This window comes from Gossypium hirsutum, chromosome D07, assembly GCF_007990345.1.
Source record: "Gossypium hirsutum isolate 1008001.06 chromosome D07, Gossypium_hirsutum_v2.1, whole genome shotgun sequence".
Lineage (NCBI taxonomy): Eukaryota > Viridiplantae > Streptophyta > Magnoliopsida > Malvales > Malvaceae > Gossypium > Gossypium hirsutum.
Genome location: NC_053443.1, coordinates 980,254 through 1,000,591, shown reverse-complemented (window position 1 = coordinate 1,000,591; position 20,338 = coordinate 980,254). Strand labels below are relative to the sequence as shown.

Here is a 20,338-nt window from a genome sequence, read left to right as displayed (position 1 = left end):
AATTTTAATAACTATTAGAATTTAAAGTATATTAAAACTTTATCTTGATCATGATGGACTTCCACTTAATAAGATATTCATAACATAGATTTTTTTTTAACTTTATATTTTTAAAAGAAATGGGTATTAAGAAAAAATAATAATATTTAGTCCCTAAATTTGGTGTTTTTCAACTCCATCCTTGGATGGGTATTAAGGAAAAAAAATTCAAGTGATCATATGACATAATATCACAGTATCATATCATGATACTTTAAAGAACTTAAGTTCAAGGATCAATTTTCAAGATTAATGTAAATAAAAAATATTTAAAAACCAAAGTGAAAGAAACTACTAAGTTTAGGGGTTAAATGTATATTTCTAAAAAAAGTCGTCTGAGCTGCGAACTCTATTAATACTTTTAACAAATAACCTTTGTGTTGTCCTATTTTGGAAGGTTTCGATTATTAAAAATTATATAAAATATATGAAAACAATGGGGAGGGGTGGCTAGGTGGCAGATTTAGGCCAAACGTGGTGACCAAGTGGTGGTGGTGGGTGGCGGAGTTTTGTCATTTGTCAATAAAAGAAAGGCTTAGCTTTCTTATGTTTCTCTATCATTAACAGCACTTTGGTCATTGAGGTCCCATGAATGTTAATGGCATCATTCATTAGAATATACTCCTTTATTCAATAATAATACAATTTCGACATTTTTCAGTATCTCATTGATATATTAAGTTTTAAATAAATTCAGAGTTGAGATATTTTTCAGTATCTCATAGATATGAATGTTTTTGTAAGTATATATCTTGTCTTTTATCATCGGTTTTTTTTTTCATTTTAAAAATATAATATAAATATAAAATAAATTATTAAATATTTAATATTTTACACAATATGAATAAATGCATATTGATAATTTTATTTTATTTTAATATAGACATATTCATAGGTCAAGTTAAATTTAAAGGTTTGGACAAAAAATATAAAACTTAAAAAATAGATTTTGACAAAAAAAAATTAGATCTATTTAAAATATGGGTCAAGATTAGGCTCGAGCTTAGACATTAAAGATGCAGACCCTTTTTTAAGTTTATTTATATTATGTTATTTTTATATATTATGTAAATTATAAAACATAAAAATTAAATCTATAATAATATCTAATACTACAATAACGTAAATATTTAAAATTTATTGACTATATTTAAAATTTTAAAAGATTGAATATTAAATAATATAAATATCATTTTTTAAGCGAATTTAAATAGACTTGAGTTAATTATTTACAAAGATGAGTGAGTTTAAACAAAATTTTAAGCTCAAATTTCAGACCGAATTAAGTTTAGACAAACATAAAATATGTTAATAGCATGCTTAAGATCGACGCAAACTCAACCTGATCCGGGCCCATGAACACCTCTATTTTAATATATATCCTATTTTATTTGTTATATTTACTAAACGTATTAAGCTTGTCCTTTTATATGATATTTAAAATTGTTACACTACGCTTGCAACCTTCGCAATACTTCTATTTGTCACTCATGAATATCATGTTTTGGGGCACACCTTCACCACAAGCTACCTCCGTTAGAGATACCTCGAGCGTTTTAAAATTACCATCCTACCATGTCACGCCCCTAATCTACAGAGTCACATCACCACCCTTATAAGGGGATAAAATGTGACTTTGCAGCTACCACAATGCTTACACGTGATGTATCTAGTATTCCATATACTTGTCTTCACACCTGAACAGTAGGGCAAGAAACAATCTTTACTCTCTCACTAAACTGAGCAACTCCCTCTTCTCTCATCTCCCGAAGTCTTCTTCTCTTCCACCATTTTGTCCCAACGGCTCCTCTCCCTCTAAGAGTGAACTGCCACCTTTCTCTGCCTATCTTCTTCCGTATTGATTCTTACAATTAAAAAAGAAAAAAAAGAAAAAGACATTCCGTATTTTAGGGAAAAAACACCACGATATATTGATTTTTTAAGGATTGAAAACCCATAAGGGAGACTTCAAACTACATAGTAGATATAAATACATAGTATATATAAATACACACAAACAACTAAATTTCAAATTAAGCACATAATTGCAAAACACTTAAAGCTATTATTATTACATACAACATTATTAGTTCACGAGAAAAGTTCTTTCAACACTGATGGAGCACATGAGAGTGTCTTTTCATCCAGCCCCAAGACATGCAGATTCAAAAGGGCTGAGCCAGCAACTTTCCAAGCGAACCCACATTTGCCAACATCGTTTATTTTGATGGCATAGTCATAGCAAATGTTGTAAATGGCAAAAGCTTCCTCACTGATTTGGTTCATTGGTCTTTGTCTCACTACCAACTCTGCACCTCCATACAATTCCTAATCCCGCAAAAATATATGTATTCAATTAGATTTGTGAAGCTAAGAATCGACTAGAGCTATTAATCATGACCTGAACTTGAAAACTTAATCTGAATAACTCAAATATAAGCTCAGATTTATCTTGATTTGATCAAAAAAGGTTAACATCAAGAAAAGTCAGTACCCCAAACCTGAAATGACCTTGAATCAAGTGGCAAATCAAATGATAAAACCAATGTTCGTTTGAACCAGACCGGACAGACCGATCAAACCAAGAACCAAGCCAAGGTATCAATTCAGTGAGAAGTAAAAAATCAGTTGACTTGTAAACCGGCACAAACCAATTAAATTGAACTAAAAACCGGTAGCTGAACTGGTTTTTATAATTTTTATATTCTTTTCTTTGAACTGACCAGACCAATCAGACTGAGAACCGGTGGTATGATCAGTTCGACCACTGGTCCAACTCCATAAACTTTGGATAAAACCCGAAATGACCTAATCAACCAATCCAAAAACTACCAATATAACTGAATGACCCGAACTGAAATGAGCTGGACCAAAATTGACTCAAACCTAAAATTACTTGATTTTGAAATGATTTGGAAAAGAATCGACTTTATAAAAAAACCCAAATTGATCTACCAAGATCGACTTGAACCGGAAAACCTAGTTTGATTAACCCCAAATCTAAGCTACACTCAACTCAATTTGACTGTAAAAGGTCAACAACCTGAACCGTGAAATCGAATCCAAAATGACTTGAGAACTAATTGTCGAGCCAAAGGATAATCAGCCCAACCCAGAAACCAACTAGCAAAACCAAATGTTCCGAACTTGAATTGACCCAAACATGAAACAACACAAATCAGAAACTGACCCAAACTTGAAATGATTAGAAAAGAAAATGACCCAAAAATTTAAAAACTCAAATTGATCTACTAAGATTAATCCAACTCAAAATTAATCCAACTCTTCTAACTAATTGAGAGGTCTACTAATCACCTTTTTGTACTTGTCATAAAGTGCATCAGCAGCTGCATCATTTTTTTCTTTGTTACCGCTGCTCAGGACATTAGTCATGTCTTTCCTGTATTGCTCGTAAAGTGCTGTCCATTTAGAACGGCATTCTTCAGAGACCTCAACGTTGAAAAAAGGGAGCTTTCGAACTTCTGAATAGGATTAAGGTTTAAAAATGTTACCCCACTTTCACTTATTCCATAATAAGCACATAACATAAAAACTCTAAGAACATGCTTTACCTTTCCTTGACATTTCTTCTTGATATGCTTTGACATGATCATAAATCTTCCCCAGTATGGAAGTCGACTTAAATGAATTTTCCCGTTCCATATAATGAGGAAATAGAGCTACTCTCAACTCTTCGGGAACTTTGACCTATTCGGTAGCAGGGAAAGGTTATACAGATTTCTAAGATAAGCATCAATCTCTCAAAAAGGCTCACTTTTTATTTCGAGTCATTTCAGAGCCATTTAGGGTTTGAACTATTCAGATTTGAGGCTCCGGCTTTCAGTCCGATCATTATGGTTTCAAACATTTCATGTTCAAGTTATTTCAAGTTCGAGTCTGTCAAGGGTTAGAGATCATTGCTCAAATCAATTGCTCACTATTGATTGGCTTCACTTAAAGAATCACATTTAAATGTACTACAAATATCAGTTATATCGATTTCTTTGTCAAAAGTAACTTACTAACCTTCTTTCCCGTCTTTGATGCATCCAAAGCTTCATAGTATAAATCAATCAGTTTTTTCAGGTTTTCTTTCATAAGAGTTTTCTCAGATGAGTTACTATCTTCAACAGTAAGAAAGCGGTCCATTATAGCAGACCAATTTTCTGCTGCCACACTCATAGCATAACTGAAAAAAAGCCAAAAAGCACCATAATATCAGAAATTAATCTGAAACTAAATTATATTAAGGTATAAAGTCAAGTGATTACCTTGGCTGGAACCTAGTTTTCAAGAATGATTCAAAGAGCTCACTCTCCAACTCCTCATCTGAAAATTCACTGGGCCGCCGACTGGGACCTTCAGGAGTAGTACAATTTTCTGTCCAGGGCTCACTGACTTTGAAGTAATCCAATAACTGAAGAAAGTATAAAAACCGGTATCCCTCGTCTCAGAAAACATTAAAGTAAAGCAAAATACATTTAAAACCGAAAATTTACTCTATGTAGTTCACAGTTGTATTTGTATCTATAAAACCATAGTCCTTTTTGAAGGGTAAGTCGAACTTCATGTTTTAGAATTCAGTGGCCAAAACAATAGGGTGAAAAAATTACCCAACAGACACGGAAAATGCAGAGGTTGAAGCACCAGAAGTATCCCAACACAACAGTTAAATTTCTTTTGATTTGTGTTTTGTAAATGCTTAAAATTGAATAAGTAGGACAAGAAATAATCCCATCGTTTTCATGCGTGATATCTAAGAATGTCATTGAAATCTAGACCAAAGGAAATGCAATTGACGAGTTACCACCAACCATGTAGGAATGTAAAGGCATTCTCATATGTAAGAACTAAAGAGAAAATTAAATGTCACCTTTTATCGGATACTGAAATTAATAAGTTCATCCAATTGAAATGAAGACGGAAAAATCACATAATAACAATGACTGAAAAAAATTGTAAGAAAGAGGTAAATAAACTCTTTGACCAGAAACTATTTCAAAATGAAACCAACCTGTGGATTTTTTGATACGAAGAACATATCACCATCAAAATCACCTCCAGCCATCTCATCAGCCAAAGAGCGTGGGCCATTGGAAGGAAAGAATATGGCATACTTGGCATGACCTACATATTCATCCAATTCTTTAACATATCTAGCAGTGAGGATATGTACATCTCCAAAATGTATACCAGGATGGCGGTACACAAGCACTTTTCCGGAAATCTGCCCATTATCCCTACACATATCATCAAAGACCCATAAGTTCTATTGATTACAGAGATTCTTGTTGTTGCAAGTATAAACAGAGTTGTCAGCGGAAGGTGTCTTAACACATGATCATAGTACCCATTAAATGAAAAGCCCTTTAAAAATTGAGATGCTCCAAGATTAATCTTTTTGTTTTCTACTGAAGAGAATATACTCAATGATTGTACCTTTAAGCAACACGTTGGAGATTGTTAATTATTTTTTTATGTGGCCATCACAAACAAAAATGAGAAGAACGACAGAAAAACCCTACTTACAAGATGATGCTGACTTCATCACTTTCCAAGACTCCAGATGGATCTACAGTACCCATTAGATGATAAGAGTCGGTTATAGGGAGCTTTCCACTGAGGAGACCCTTCCTATCCTCATTCAACATTATAGACATCCGATATTGTAAATATGATTCATCAAGAGGAATGCCTGATAAAATCATTTTTGCAGCCAAAAGCTCATCCAAGCCACCACGGTTAAGAGCAACTGCATGTGATAATTAAGAATATTGATTAAAATTGATTACACCAGTGAGAAGCAGCAGCAGATAAGCAAAGAAGCATCAATTAGACAAGACTATTGGTGACATGTAGATAAATACCAGGATATTGTGCAAAGCCAACAAAAGCAAAGAACAACTAAAACATTCGAGTAGAATTTTTTTTTCTACAACAGTATAGTATATTCACATTAAGTTAGTATGATCTTCAAAACAAAAATTGGAGAGAGGACAAATTTGTAAATGCTACAAGTTATGGTGACAACGAAGTTAAGAAAACTACCTCTGAGAGCTGTTCGCTTGTTGGAGAAAGCACCCTGTGACTCTTCTAAAGCATTCTTCAGTATGTCCATAAAAAAATTGTCTGGGACACCTCCATAGCTAAGGAGCATAACCAAATACTTGGAAAGACTAGCTCTCTTTGGTTGGTTACTGCAGGAGATGACAAAAATCATATCACCCAAAACTGCAGCAAGGAACATTAACAGCTCACAGGGCATAATCTCATCAAAGCCAAATTCATCAAAATCAAGCCAGAAATAAAAGAAATTTTGCATCTTCAGTTGCAGATTGTCTTATAACAGAGAATGAGCAATTTTTATTAGGCTGAAAGACTGACTTGAGCAACAAATTTTTCTGCATTCATGCTCTGAACTTCTAAAGCACAATCTCATGATCTTCTGGTAAGTTCTAGGGATGTTAAGAAACTTTAAAAAGGTCATGTGAAGTCATTGGCTTCAAAAGAGTGGCTTTATGCCCACAATTAGGTTGGACACAAGCACTGGAGTGATCCAACATCTGGGAATGGGAACACTCTCCTGATTTTGCACACATTGGGACATGTTCTTAATTGCGATTACTAAAGAACCAAGAGCTGCCGAGCTTCAACTTCTGCCAGCTACACTTCATACTTCCGTGAAGCATTCACCTCAAGAATAAAGAATAAAAATGACAATTCCAGTAAATGCTTAGGACCGGCCTCAACATGTTGTGACAGAGAGTAAAAGAAGAAACCGGAATTGGATAGATATCCTATCAGGATAACAATGCTACATTTAAACAGACATGCATAAAGATTAACATAAATGACAGATTCAATCCTTTTCCTTATTTATCTTTTATTTTCCCCTTGAAGATTCATTCAAGTACTGAGAATGTTTAAGCAAAACCCAACTCAGCTCACATATTTTGAACTCGGAACATATTCAATTGGGTACTTATTATTCAAGGATTTGGAGGGAAAAACTAAACGGATGATATACAAATATATTAAACAGATATTTGAAGAATTAAACAATGGCAAGTACCTTGTAGTAACTACTTCCAAGGAATTCCTAGTGCAGATATTTGCTAGATTCAAATCTGGCTCAACTTTAACCATGGAATGCGGTACTTGAATGGTTCTGGGTAGAAGCTTCAAAATTTTGGAATAAAAGTTAGTACAAGCATGCAGCTTTTGAAAAGCAGAGAAATTGTTAGCCAACAAAAATATGTTACAGTAGTTAGGATCCTAGACAACAACAAATGGATTATATTGACCATTTGCTTTTTAAGGGAAATATGCATTTGAGGTGGTCTCACTTTTTTTTAAAGGTTATTCTATTGGAAGCACAAATCTAGATTATCTGATGTAATAATTGTTATAACTAATTGAACCAGGCTAATATCTCGCATGTTTGCTCGGCTGTTCCAACTTCTCCTAAAAATTTTACACATTTTGTTCAGCAATAAATTAATCAGTACTGTATACTTCAGGATATACTCTGAAAAAAACTAAACATTGCTCCTCATTTCAAGAATGGACTTTTCCATTGGAGTATGGTTCCAGTTATAAAGGGAAACTTGTTTTTATAATTCCTCAAACTGACAAAATTATACCTTTTTATTGACGAGCAAAGTTCCCTTAACAGCATAACCTTCGTAAAAGAAGCGGATCTGGATCAGCAAAGGCTGGAAAGAAAATAAAGAATGAAATGATAATCAGTTTATAAAATTAGAGAAGAGAGCATCAGCTAGTTGTTCAATGCACATACCGGTACCCTACGGTAAGAATCTGCCTGCATTGTGTCTGGAGACTCGCCCTAAAGTTCATTGAGAAGAAATTTACAATCATAGAAAATCATTGAACTGACAAACAGGTAACAATAAAAGGATCAATGGACAAAAAGCTTAACATCCCAACTATAAAAATTAAGAGATATAGATGGAAAGAAAAGTAAAACAAATTGCCAAACTAGTACCATAGAAACTAAATGGCAAATGAATAGTTGGAATCCATGTCTTTTAAAATGACCAAGATATTACAGGCATGCATATCCATTCCACCCCAAACATTGTGAAATTTTAACCAATTCCAGAAAGCAGATTTGATGGAATTTTAATGCAAAAATCGTCTATCAAACTGATTTTTGTCCTGCACAACACGTTGATGAATTATTGGGGCAACCACTATGCAATGCTTTCACAATTTAACATACCATCAATGCACCAATTGGTCCAATCTCAACATTGGCACCATTCATAATTCTTCCTTTGAAGACATCTTTTGGGCATTTCAAAGCCAAATCCTCTGAAATATAACCAGTCCCATCAGAGTGGATACAAAGTTTTCCATCTTTATAAACGGGCTTTTTATCTTTATCCTGCAAAATTTATAGCACTAAAATATCAAATTGAACTCGGGAACAAGATAAGATAAAAGAACTAATGAAGAATATGAAAACTTAAATCCATATACCATACCGTGCAAGGTATATCTTTTATCACGTTAAATTTTAAGTTGGAGAAGTCAACTTCCAACTTCATGGTCTTAGATAAGATTAGTGAAAATCTACAGACCAAGGAAAAGAAGCCACTTAAAAAACAAAACAAAAAACAAAATCTAAACATGGATATCTGTATCATCACTAACCTGTCCATGTACTTGGCCATACTTGGTAGGGTATGTACATGCATAAACACACTTCTGGCTTCTTGAACTGTTTTCCCGGATAAAACATATTCTTTACCATCATCAATGGCTGCATTAGACTCGAATCTAACAAAATAGCATTTGACAGGTGAGGTACTCCGGTCTTTCTTTTTTGCTTCTTTACCTCTGCCCTTGAATACTGAAATTTTACATGGTAAGTGTTCAATGCCATGCCCAAATCCTAATAACTAGGGTATTCCAAAAAATAAATTCCACATTAAATGTTTACTCAAGAAACGAGAGATGGAAGATCCTTAATAACTCATATGCTGCAGATAAAGGTAACAAACATATATGTGAATCCCAAAAGCTGCAAACTGGAAAAATAAAGTAATTGTAACACCCCAACCCGTAACCCTCGCCGGAACCGGGTTACAGAGCATTACCGGAGTTTACAGATCAAACAGACAGAAATTTCAAACATTTCATATCATCATAACAAGTCATCAAAGTATCATTTTAATCCAAATTATAAACATACCAAATCCAAATCAATTTGACTAGTTCATGAGCACTTAAACATAGAATTAAATATACATGCACCTATCTAGATTTAGTTCAATTTATCATACCATTATATGACTTCAAAAACAAACACATATTTATATGTATAAATCCAACCAAAATTAAACTTATAACCTCATTTACAATCAAACCACAAAATAACTATTATTTAGACACCCTAGGTACATGCCGACACAAAGGATAAACATCACCTCATCAGATAATTCGAAGTAATAAATTGACACCCAGTGTCTCATCGGTTAAACCGAAGTAAATTAGCAACCAGTGCCTCATCGAATTAATCCGAAATAGTAAATTGACACCCAGTGTCTCATCGAGTCGAAATCGAAGAAATCCCTGAACTCTTCCAATCTTATGGCATGTCATCTATATCCGACTCAACCCGATATAGTTAATAGGATTTCAATTCACTTTTCTAATGCCACAATTATCCAATACTCAATTATCACATAAGTCACAATTTCACATACATTCAATTCAATATCAAAAATACTAACACTTACCTTATTTACTTACCACAAACATTTAAATCAAAATACAACAATTAATAATTGAATTCGGATTATAGAAATACAAACTAGAATTTCCGAGCTACTCCTCGTCGACTTTATCTTTTTCTTTCTTAATTGAAGTTTCCGATACAGCGTTAGCTCCGGAAATTAAAACAATTAAAATTCATCAATACAATACAATCTCACATTGAATATTTCAATTTTTATTCAACTTTTGTCTAAATTCCAATTCAGTCCCTAAACCGAGACTAACTTTATTTCTTCAAAACTAATTTCATATTTTCATTCAATTTCCACTTTAGACTAAATTCAACTCTCTAATTTCACTCAAATCTCTAAATTTTTAAATTTTTACAATTTAGTCCCTAATACTCAAAACATATAATTTATTTTATAATTCAATCCTTTTTCATTTTTTCGTTTCTAACTTAAAAACCTATCAATTTAATCCCTAATACTCTAATTATTCAACATAAACAACATTTAAAAAACTTAATAATTTCTAAAATTTTGACATGTGTCGGGTAGTATTTAATACCGGGATTCCAAAAACATGAAAATTACAAGAAAAGTGACTAAATTGACTAACCAATTGAGCTTTGAACCCTTGAAACCCTAACTTTTCTCCTTTCTTTCTTTTCTTCTTTTCTTTCTTTCCTTCTTTGTTTCGTTTTTTTCTCTCCTTTTTCTATTTATTTTTCTTTTACTTCATAATATATATTAACTTTAAATATTTATAATATATATACACTTATGCCGCCTCATTTAATGCCAATGGCGTAATTGCTTCTTTAGTCCCTTTAATTTTTCTTTAATCTATAATTCAACTTTTATCCTATATACAATTTAGTTCTTTTACCTAATTACTGTTAATTCATGCAAATTTACCTAACTAAAACCTAATTAATCACACAACTAACTTCGTAAATATTTATTAGTAAATATTTACAAGCCTAATTTACAGTAACGGAATTTCGGAAATATATTTTCCGACACCCGTGACTATCGGGTCGTTACAGTAATTCTTTCTTACATGCACAGATAAACACTTAACACCATAGTGGAACGGAAGCTGGGGACTGAAACTAATAGCTGTCGCACTAGATCATCCTAATTAATATAAAGACAGAACATAGGAGTGGCATAGGAAAAGTAACACATACATTCCACCAACATTTTCTTTTTGCAACTTACATTTTACCAATATTAAAATGGTGAAACCATCAGGTAATATTATAGCACAGCAAACAACCAATTCCTTCATTTAAAAGCAGCTCTAACATCGTTCCTTGGTGCTGATTCTCTTAGACAAGTTGAACAAAACACCCAAACCAATGTTGAATAAAGCAACTAAAATGAACTGGATGATGTCAGCATTCCTCATTAAGACATGAACAAGAGATGCAATTCAGCTGGCAGATGATTATTCCCCTACTCCTGCAACATGGCATATCATGGACATGCATGCCTAGAATACATTCCGAGATGCATACTGCTAGCAGAAAATATAAAAGCCATCAAGACATGCCAGCTTGAACACTTTATGTATGCTGGAATAACAATTCAGAATTAAATGGAAGGGAAAATAAGAACAATAAATAGTATATTTATTATTCCAAGAATGCAGTGCAGAAGACGCACCAAAAAATCGGTATCGGCGCAAACCAACAAGAATTCCTTCTTTTGCAACTTTTTTGAACCCCACACAACCACCGTCAAGTGGACTTTTACCTTCTGTTTCAAACTTAACAGAAAGAACGTTATCATCTCCTAAAACCCTTTGCAAATGACTTCTAGTCCTTTCAAAATAAGGGCCCTGATAAACCATATGAAAACAATAACACATTCAATACAATAAGGAGATATTAAAATACAATAAATTTGGGGGGAAAAGGTTTGCCAAGGAAAATTAATGCAGAAATAATAATTATTAAGCAAAGCACATTATAATACTCTGTGAATCCATCTACCCCATAAAAAGACGGATCAGGGGATTTAAGTCCCTTCGATAGAAACAACCACAACCATTTTATGAGATCAATTGCAGCCAGAACTACAAATCATGACCCAAATCCAGTAAGGCAAGCAACAAACAAATACGCACTTCCAGTAGATGTTTGGGGTATGCTAGTTCCAACGTCATAATAATTCCATATAACCACTTATTACCATAAAAGCTTTACAAAATCGTAATTTGATCTGTACCACCATGCATGGCTACCATATGAAATAGAATAAGTTTTCGTAAGCATGAGATAAAAAGGTAAATCTCATTAAACTGCCTTCAGCAACCTCATAAATCTGTCCATATCCAGTACATGTTTCTATAAGTGTCTATAAACTTAACCCAATCCTTTTGTCCTATGAATGTAAGTTAACATATATACATGCAGAAAACAAAGAATCAAGACAATGCAAAAGCCTAGAAACTGAAACTTCCAATTTACCTTGAACCTATATGTCCCGTTTTCTTGCACATGACAATGATACTCATTCGTTTTTCCTTCCCCCTCAAGCAGCTGCAAGAAAAGGTATGCAACGGTAAGTGAGAAAAGCAAAAAAAGAGAGAAAAAAAAACAATTTCACAAAGCATCAAAAGCAGGGAAGGTAATATGCCCACATGAAAAAGGGTCGAATACAAGTTACAATTTTCAGAAACATCTATGTTCATTCCCTTCATAATTAGCACGCCATGTAATTCAAAATATGGCTAGAATCTAACACAGCTAACACCGTTATGTTTACCTTAACCCGGTCAGCTCGAGCATAACATTGACCCAGGGAATCCCAGATCTCTTGTTCAAACTCATCCATCCCCAAATTCTTTAAACTTCGAATGTGATCAGCAGTGATTACTTGTTCCAACTTATTCCTATGGCAAAAATATATATGGAAAAGGGTCTTAAAAACACATTGTTAAAAGTAGTGAAAGATAGACATAGCCATAAATTGGGAACTTACTGTCCAATGTAACTTAAAATAAGAAAAGCTTTACGAAATTCAAGCTCCCCTAAAGCTGCCAACTGTGGACTAAACACTTCTTCTCTACCAACATTTGTTAAAGAACTCAGAAGAGGAGTAGCTACCGACTGTGGACTAAACCCTTCTCTATTAGCATTTACTGAAGAACTCTGAATAGGGGTAACTGAAGCTGTAGTAACATTAACATTATCTCCCCCTTTTAAAACCAATAAACACAAAACACAAAACGTCAAAAACAACTACTAAAATGAAAACAAATCCATGGTTTCAAAGAAAACAAATTCATGGTTTCAAAGAAGTGTAAAACCTTGAGAGTTCATCATAAGCCGGCAAGTTCTATTTAGTTGAGCAGAATTAGCTCGTTTTTGAGGAGAGCCATTGCCGTTTGAATCGTTTCTTATCATATACATCACGAATCGATCAAACGTAGTACGAATCTCCGTCCGTTGGATTTTCTCTAGAATCCTTAGGGATGCTTCTTCACCTACCTCAGCCAATGCCTGCCTCGTTAAGTAACCAAGTCGCGGCCGTTCCTGCTCGTTGCAAATTCTGGATATCAATGCTTCAACCGCTTGAGGTAATAAAAACAACGTCTTCATGGGAATTGTTAGCCATTGTTAATCCAAAGTAAACATATGATGAAATGCAGAAAGGAAAAAAAATATTCAGTGGGGGGCTTTTAACAGTTCGTGTCGCTTCAAAAGTTTCAAACTTTCGAATTGGGTTCTCAATTTTTTTCAACAAAAACATTTGACTGTGAAAAGAATCAAAAAAGTAAATTTTCATAAAGATGAATGGTACAAAAATCACACCGTGTAATAGTACTAATTTGATGAAAAGACAAATGAGCAGAGAAAGCTTCACTATGAAGAAAATTAAAAAGGTAAAGATTCCAATTTTCCCTTTCTATCAGCAAACTCTGTTTAAGAATAGTAGAGTTAAAAAAGATTCAAAAGGTCTTCCTTTGAGCCGTTTTGTCCGTGAGCTGTTCCGCCAAGTAACAAAAATTAAGTCTGCATTCTAAGTTAAAAAATGGCTTAAAATTTTATTTTTAATTAAATTTAATTAGAATAAAAATGTTAAAATTCAACTTCAGCTCATCCGGGTTGTATTTAAAATTTTTTATATTATTTTTATATAAAATAATTTTAAAAAGTATAATACATCAAACATATTAAAATATAATATTGTTAAATTATACTAAAATATATACAACTTAACAAGCAAATACCTCTACAATAATAATAAATTTAATAATAAAATAAGAATTATACAATATCCAAATAATAACTACAAAATAGTAGCCATATAATAGAGAAATGATAGCAAAACAATGAAAAAATAGTGACAAAATAGCAGCAACCTTTTTTCAAATTCAGGCCGAGTTGGGTCGAGCTCGGGTAAAAAAAAGCTTACCCGAGGCTCGACCTGTTTAGAAAATGATTCTTTTTTTTTTTGTCTAAACTCATTTTTTAAACCTATATTTTTACCTAAATCCTCCAACTGTCTATTAAATTGATTTTCGGTTTTAGAATAATAGCATGTCGAATATTTTTCTTGATCTAAAAGTTTGAATTTGTTTATTATTTGTAAATTATCTAAACATTTTCAACTTTTTCCAATCATTTTATTGGTAAAAATTTGAATTTGAATTCGTTAAAATTCATTATGTATATAATCAAAATTCTATGCATTTTATAACAAGTGGATGTAGATATCCAAGTTTGTTATTTTATAACAGTCTATGCATTTTGTAATTAGTGGAGTAATGAAATTTTATGTATGACATTCCAGATTCAATTATAATTCATTTAAATTAAGAAGCAATTGTTTAAATGTGAATAAAAAGGGGTGGAAATTAAAGGACACGGATATGGGCAGCCACAGTATTCAAAGGACAGGCTGAAGCCCTTAAGCCCATTTATAAAAGTTCTTTAGTGTTCTTGGCCTTTTAGGCTTGTAATGCAAACATCCTTTATTTGGGTCTTTACCTCAAGCAATACCCAACCAAATCATATTGGATATTTAGAAGAATCCGATATTTTTTTTTATTATGCATGTCAGTTGTATTGTTTATGTTCCGGGTTCGAGATTGTCCCTTTTAATAATCTTGTCTCCAAGGTTTAAACTTACGTTCTTTCCTTAAGAGTGCAATGTGACTTACCATTACACCCAACTCTTTGTTGGTAAGAATCCGAAACATTAATTCTACACTATTGGTATATGAATTCACATAGTACACATTATAAATAAAATATTATAAATTAATACTTAAATGTTATGTCTATAAAATAATCTCAAAAAGTGAGAAAGATAAATTGATAATAATTACAATACTAGATAATTTTAGAAACAACTATGCATCACTTTGATCAAATCGTTAAAAATTCATCCTAATTTCTTCATCATCAAACCAACTTGACAATGAATTTCAAACATCATCATTGTGCTCTATCATGACAAAGCCTTCCAAGAACGATTTCAATAAATTTGACGACACTCTTACCTTAACAAATCTCATATATACACTAGAAAGATGACAAGAAACTAAAAACTAAAACTAGTATTGCTTTAAGAGTAAACAAAACAAAATTAGAAAAAATTATCATTTTATCATTGTATATATAAACTATTAAAACGGTAAAAATGTAGTAATGTAATATAGAAAAAATTATATATTTTATGTTTTTTTTTTTGAAGAATTATGTCTAGATATTTAATTGACTTTAAAAATATTGAAAATATTAAAGATAAGTAACAAAAATTAAATTAAAGTGGAGTGAGGATGGATGCATCCAACATCCATGGAACTGGTAGTGGTTTTTAATATTATACATCCATTGTGGAATAGGGCAAGTGGTGAAACAAAGCACGCCTATTGTGGAGCAGTAGTGGATTTTGCAATACCTACCCCACCCCGCTCCATTGTCATCCCTAAGTAGTATAGTTGTTTTCTTCTATTATGGATGCCTCATTTCCTTTTTCATTATTTGTTTTTTTTTCTCATTTAACTCAAATTATGACCCTCATTTTAAATTGCCTCTAAACTTCAAATCATTCAAATTACATCCCTAAATTATCGAGGTTATGTTAATTAGGTCATTCTATTACTAAAATCGTTAATTCAATTGTTAAATGACACATCAAATCTTATGTGACATAATTTAAATAAAATATTTAAGAGGAACTAAATATTGTAAAAATAGATGAAAATCTTAGTTTTGAGATTTTAAAAGCTTTTACAAGTTTTTTTTTTAATTTTTACTTTTAAAAATTGTTCGAGAACATTTTATTTTTCTTTAAAATTTTTATTTTAAATTTAGTTACATAAGATTCAATTTACCATTTAATGATTTTAATAATAAAAAAAGTTAATGTAATATCAATAATTTACTAACAATTTTAATATTACAAAAACTTATCACATATTTCAAGCTAAAAGAGAAATTACATTTTTAAAAAGTTTACCAGCAACTTTTAAGAAAGAAAAAGAGGGAACTCATCTCAAAAGAGTCCCCTTTGGCTGTTAGTCTTCTTTATTTTAGTTCTGATCCACATATTTTAATTTTATGATTAAAATATACTTCAACTGGTTATATTTTTTTTTACATTTAAAATTTAGTTTTTATTCTTTATTTTCAGAAATTTTTTTTTACTTTTCGAATAAAAAATGTAAGTTCAATTGTTAATACCGTTAAAATTCTTTTATTAAATTAAGGCCTATTACATTATTTTGTTTTTATTTTTTGCATATTTATCGAGTATATTTTTATTTTGAAATAAAACCAGGGTTGAAAATAAATTGTAATTTTTAATATAGCAAAAATTTAATTTCACCATTTTAATAGCATATATCTTTATAATTTTTAAAAGATTAAATCAATTTTTTTCATTTTTGGGAGGGGCAAAGTGAAATTTTACCTTTACTAATTTAAAATTTTTAAATTTTTAAAGGAACTAAATAAAAATTTTCATTTTAGGGAGGTTGGAGCCCCTACCAGTCCCCTAATTACACCCCTAAATAAAACACCAACATATTTAACAGATTAATTTTGATAATATTAAAAATTGAATCCGAGTTTTTACATTCGTAAAGTAAATAAACTAAAACTTTAAAAATAAAAATATATTTACAGAAACTTAAAGGGCATTTTAACCTAATTTTATATTACGAGATGAAAAGTTTGATTTGTAATAAAACTTCAACGTTTCATCAAAGGGACAATAATAGGAGATTAAAGCTAAAGCAAAAGAGCGTTATGTTCGTTAAAGTGTTTATGATTATCTAATTAATTAAATACGTGGCCATTAACAATATGGACATAAGAGATTATTATTGTAATAATAACAATAATTGAGTTTTGTAAATACATAAATGAAAGTAATTATAGGTAAAGCTAAAAAAGCATGAAAGCACGTAGTTCGATTTCTCTATGGAGCTTAGTTTAGTAGGTAAATTTGTTATATTTCAATACAATATAACAAATTATTTAAGTCTTATCACACTCTAATATAACGACCCAACTTTTGTACCTAATAATTTGGATCACTCGTCTCTAAGTTTTCTCCCTAAAAATTTAGACCGTAAACAAAACTTATTTACTCTCTCAATTGTACTCTAAAAATAGTTCCACAATGATTAGATTAGTGCTCTCAATACTTAGCATGAAACCTATACAAGTTTCTCAATATATAAAAATTTTCAAGATTTGTTAACATACTAGAGATTAATTATAACCAGTGCTCTTATTAAATAGTACTAAAATAGCAAGATACAACATACTAATAAATATCAATGTGAGGATTGTTAGATATATGTCTTCAATGCTATCCCGATCTAATCTCCACAACAAGGAATCTGATTGCTTGATCTAATCTTCAAGATAAGTTGCTTCAAATAAATTGATCTTCATAGTCGAGCTTGCATACTTCTACAATATCAACATCATTCACAATCCCAGAGATTTTATTTCAAAAATTGCCAACTTCAAATGTAGTAAATTACAACTCTGTCGCAATGCTAATCATAGTGGTCACTACTAGTAACACTTTGACAACCGCGTAATAAGTTTGTTAATGAAATTCGGATTCAACAATCTTATCTCTACGAACCCACACTTAGAAAATGATTTTACTCAATAATTATTAGGCATAACTCTTAATTTAAGCCCTATCTACCCTTATACTAATGGATAATTACAATTTCAAAATTGTCCCTAAATTATTACAACCACTCTCCCAAAAATCGCACTATAATAAATTAAACTCTCCAAAAGATACAAGAAATCTCACAATTCAACCTACTTAATTTCAAAGTAAAACTTGTACGTGTAATTTCTTCATAATTGCCTCCACATGAACAACAACTCAAATAATCAAAATATACAAAAAGCCACTTTAATTATCACAAACTCCTCGAACAAAGAACAGAGCAACTACATGAGTCAGACAATTAAATATTTTAACCTAATTTTATGGTGATCTTACAATATGATAACTTTTATCTTGTAAAGGAACTTCTATTTTGAGAATAATTGTAATAAAACTTCAAGGTCTTATAAGGGGACAAATAATAGGAGATTAAAGCTAAAGCAAAAGAGCGTTGTGTTAGTTTAAGTGTTGATGACTATCTGATAAATGAAATACGTGGCCATTATCAATATGGACAGCAGGGATTGTTGTATTATACATAAATGAAAGTAGTTTTAAGTAAAGCTAAAAAAAACATGAAAAGGTTTGATGTAGAACTCACATTTTGGTGTCTAAGTCAAAGAAACGGTCGAGCAGGGTACGTGTTTGCAATTTGGAGTGAATTCTTTTTATCCAAATAAAAGCAAAATAAAAAGGTGATTGTAAGGCCCAATTTTATGCCCAGGCCCGAATATTAAAACAATAAACAACAGTCCAATTACAAAATAACAAACCCAAAATTCAACCCACTACCTAGCCCAATAGCAGAAACCCTAGCCCAAATAAAAAAAAAACAAATGTTTGCAGCAGAAAACCCTAGGCGTAGCATGCCTAGGGCGCGCCGCTCAGCCTCGTCTGCCCCCCTCACGCATGCACGCCTCTGACCGGTCGCCACTCGCACGCCTCGGCCTTGGCCACCACGACGCCCACGCGTCTGACACTCCCACCTGCTCCACCGTGCCCACCACCTGCAACAAGAACAAACACAACAGCAAAAGGAAGCATGCAAGGAATGGGGAAAAGAATAAACAAAAGAACGAAAACAAAAAATAGGAAAGGAATGTCTTATAGATCGGCTTTAAAAAGCCAAAAATGGATCACAGCAGAGGGGGGGAGAGGATTTTTGATATTTCAAAGGGGGAATCGATTGTATTTTAGGGGGGGAACCGATGGTATTCTAAAAAAGGGAAAAAAGAAATAAAAAGAAAAAAGTTTTGTACCAGGATTCAAGCAATCAGAAAAAAAAGAGGTTGAAATTCATTCTTGCGTCCCTTCATTTCCGTTTCTTTATTTGTATATACATCTTCTGTTTTATTTTTTTTTTGATTTTCTTTACAAAAAATCTGTTTTAAAACGAAAAAGAGGAAAAGGAAGAGAGAAAGCTGTTACCTAAATCTTGAACCGTCGGCACTGTCGGAGTTCTTCTCCGTTTGAACCGAATCCAACGAAGATGGGGGGCTTCCATTTCGATTTCTCATGGAGGAAATACTAGATCCCCGAATATGGATCCAAAAGGGGTCGAACAAACCCTTCTCCTCGAGTCATCGACCACCGCCTGCGGTGGTACCATGGCAACGGCGGCCATGAGGGCTTTGAGACTCTAATCGCAAGAAAGAGGGGGAGAGGATGGAAGGGGCTGCGTTCTTTTAAAGTTTCCTAGGGCTAAATAAGATAAAACAAAAAAATGAGGCTATTTATGTGGCGAGTCCCTTTGATTTTGAACCGCATTACAATGTGGTCCTGATTCGTGTTTTTCTTTTTTTTATTTTTGCCCTATTATTGTATTTCATTTCTGATTTAGTCCCCGACCTGGACAAATGAAACGAAGCGCATAGGACTTGGGATATTGTCCCATTTCGTCCCCACAACTTCGAGCGCATAAGTGATTTGGTCCTCGGCAACTTTCTGTCATTTGTAATTTATACCTTTCCTTTTACTTTAATTTTTATTTAACTATTTCCTATTTTATTTCAAAAAAAAGGGGGGGTCTGCGAGTGGCCTGATCCACAGGCTAAATCCACGCATTCTCACTTTAAGTGGGTAATTTGCATGGTTGGTCCCCTCCATTTGTGCTGTCTTTTAATTAAACTCTATTTTGTTTCTTTCATTTTTACCCTAAAATTTGTGTGTAATCTCAATTCGGTCCGCGCTAGAGTACTGCGTTTTGGTATTTGGGATAATTTTGTTTTTTTAATCCCCATTAGTTGGCGCGCATCGTATTTTGGTCCTCAGTATTGTTTTAATCATTTTATTTGCTTGCGATTTTATTTTTATTTTAATGGAGTATTTTTTTATTTTTTCTCTTTTCTCTTGTAATTCTTTTATTTCCTTTAAAAATTTATTTTTGTTCAATG

General features: G+C 32.4%; 2 protein-coding genes across 2 annotated transcripts; both read right to left on the bottom strand.

Annotated features, from left to right (window-relative positions):
* Positions 1-1,944: 1,944 nt before the first annotated feature.
* Positions 1,945-13,663, bottom strand: LOC107932268 (probable RNA-dependent RNA polymerase 5). Its single transcript, XM_016864236.2, has 19 exons — positions 13,102-13,663; positions 12,774-12,990; positions 12,558-12,684; positions 12,260-12,331; positions 11,454-11,628; positions 8,716-8,914; positions 8,547-8,634; positions 8,282-8,446; positions 7,838-7,885; positions 7,683-7,754; positions 7,112-7,218; positions 6,088-6,236; positions 5,569-5,791; positions 5,054-5,279; positions 4,311-4,456; positions 4,066-4,228; positions 3,612-3,747; positions 3,355-3,521; positions 1,945-2,367 (listed from the first exon to the last, which is right to left on the bottom strand). The coding sequence occupies exons 1-19, from the start codon at positions 13,391-13,393 to the stop codon at positions 2,131-2,133; spliced, it is 3,009 nt and encodes a 1,002-aa protein (XP_016719725.1). The 5' UTR covers positions 13,394-13,663; the 3' UTR covers positions 1,945-2,130.
* Positions 13,664-18,537: 4,874 nt separating this feature from the next.
* LOC121219213 (uncharacterized) lies at positions 18,538-19,602 on the bottom strand. Its single transcript, XM_041096966.1, has 2 exons — positions 19,374-19,602; positions 18,538-18,952 (listed from the first exon to the last, which is right to left on the bottom strand). Exons 1-2 carry the CDS (start codon positions 19,460-19,462, stop codon positions 18,703-18,705), a joined length of 339 nt encoding a protein of 112 aa, XP_040952900.1. The 5' UTR covers positions 19,463-19,602; the 3' UTR covers positions 18,538-18,702.
* Positions 19,603-20,338: the final 736 nt, after the last annotated feature.

Excerpts from the sequence above, each read along its gene's own strand:
- LOC107932268 (XM_016864236.2), bottom strand. The coding sequence starts at position 13,393 with ATGAAGACGTTGTTTTTATTACCTCAAGCGGTTGAAGCATTGATATCC. Across the intron at positions 7,219-7,682 it reads CTTTGCTCGTCAATAAAAAG|CTTCTACCCAGAACCATTCA; the intron begins GTATAATTTTGT and ends AAAATTTTGAAG. Across the intron at positions 3,748-4,065 it reads CATCAAAGACGGGAAAGAAG|GTCAAAGTTCCCGAAGAGTT; the intron begins GTTAGTAAGTTA and ends GCTACCGAATAG.
- LOC121219213 (XM_041096966.1), bottom strand. The coding sequence starts at position 19,462 with ATGAGAAATCGAAATGGAAGCCCCCCATCTTCGTTGGATTCGGTTCAA. Across the intron at positions 18,953-19,373 it reads GCCGACGGTTCAAGATTTAG|GTGGTGGGCACGGTGGAGCA; the intron begins GTAACAGCTTTC and ends TTCTTGTTGCAG.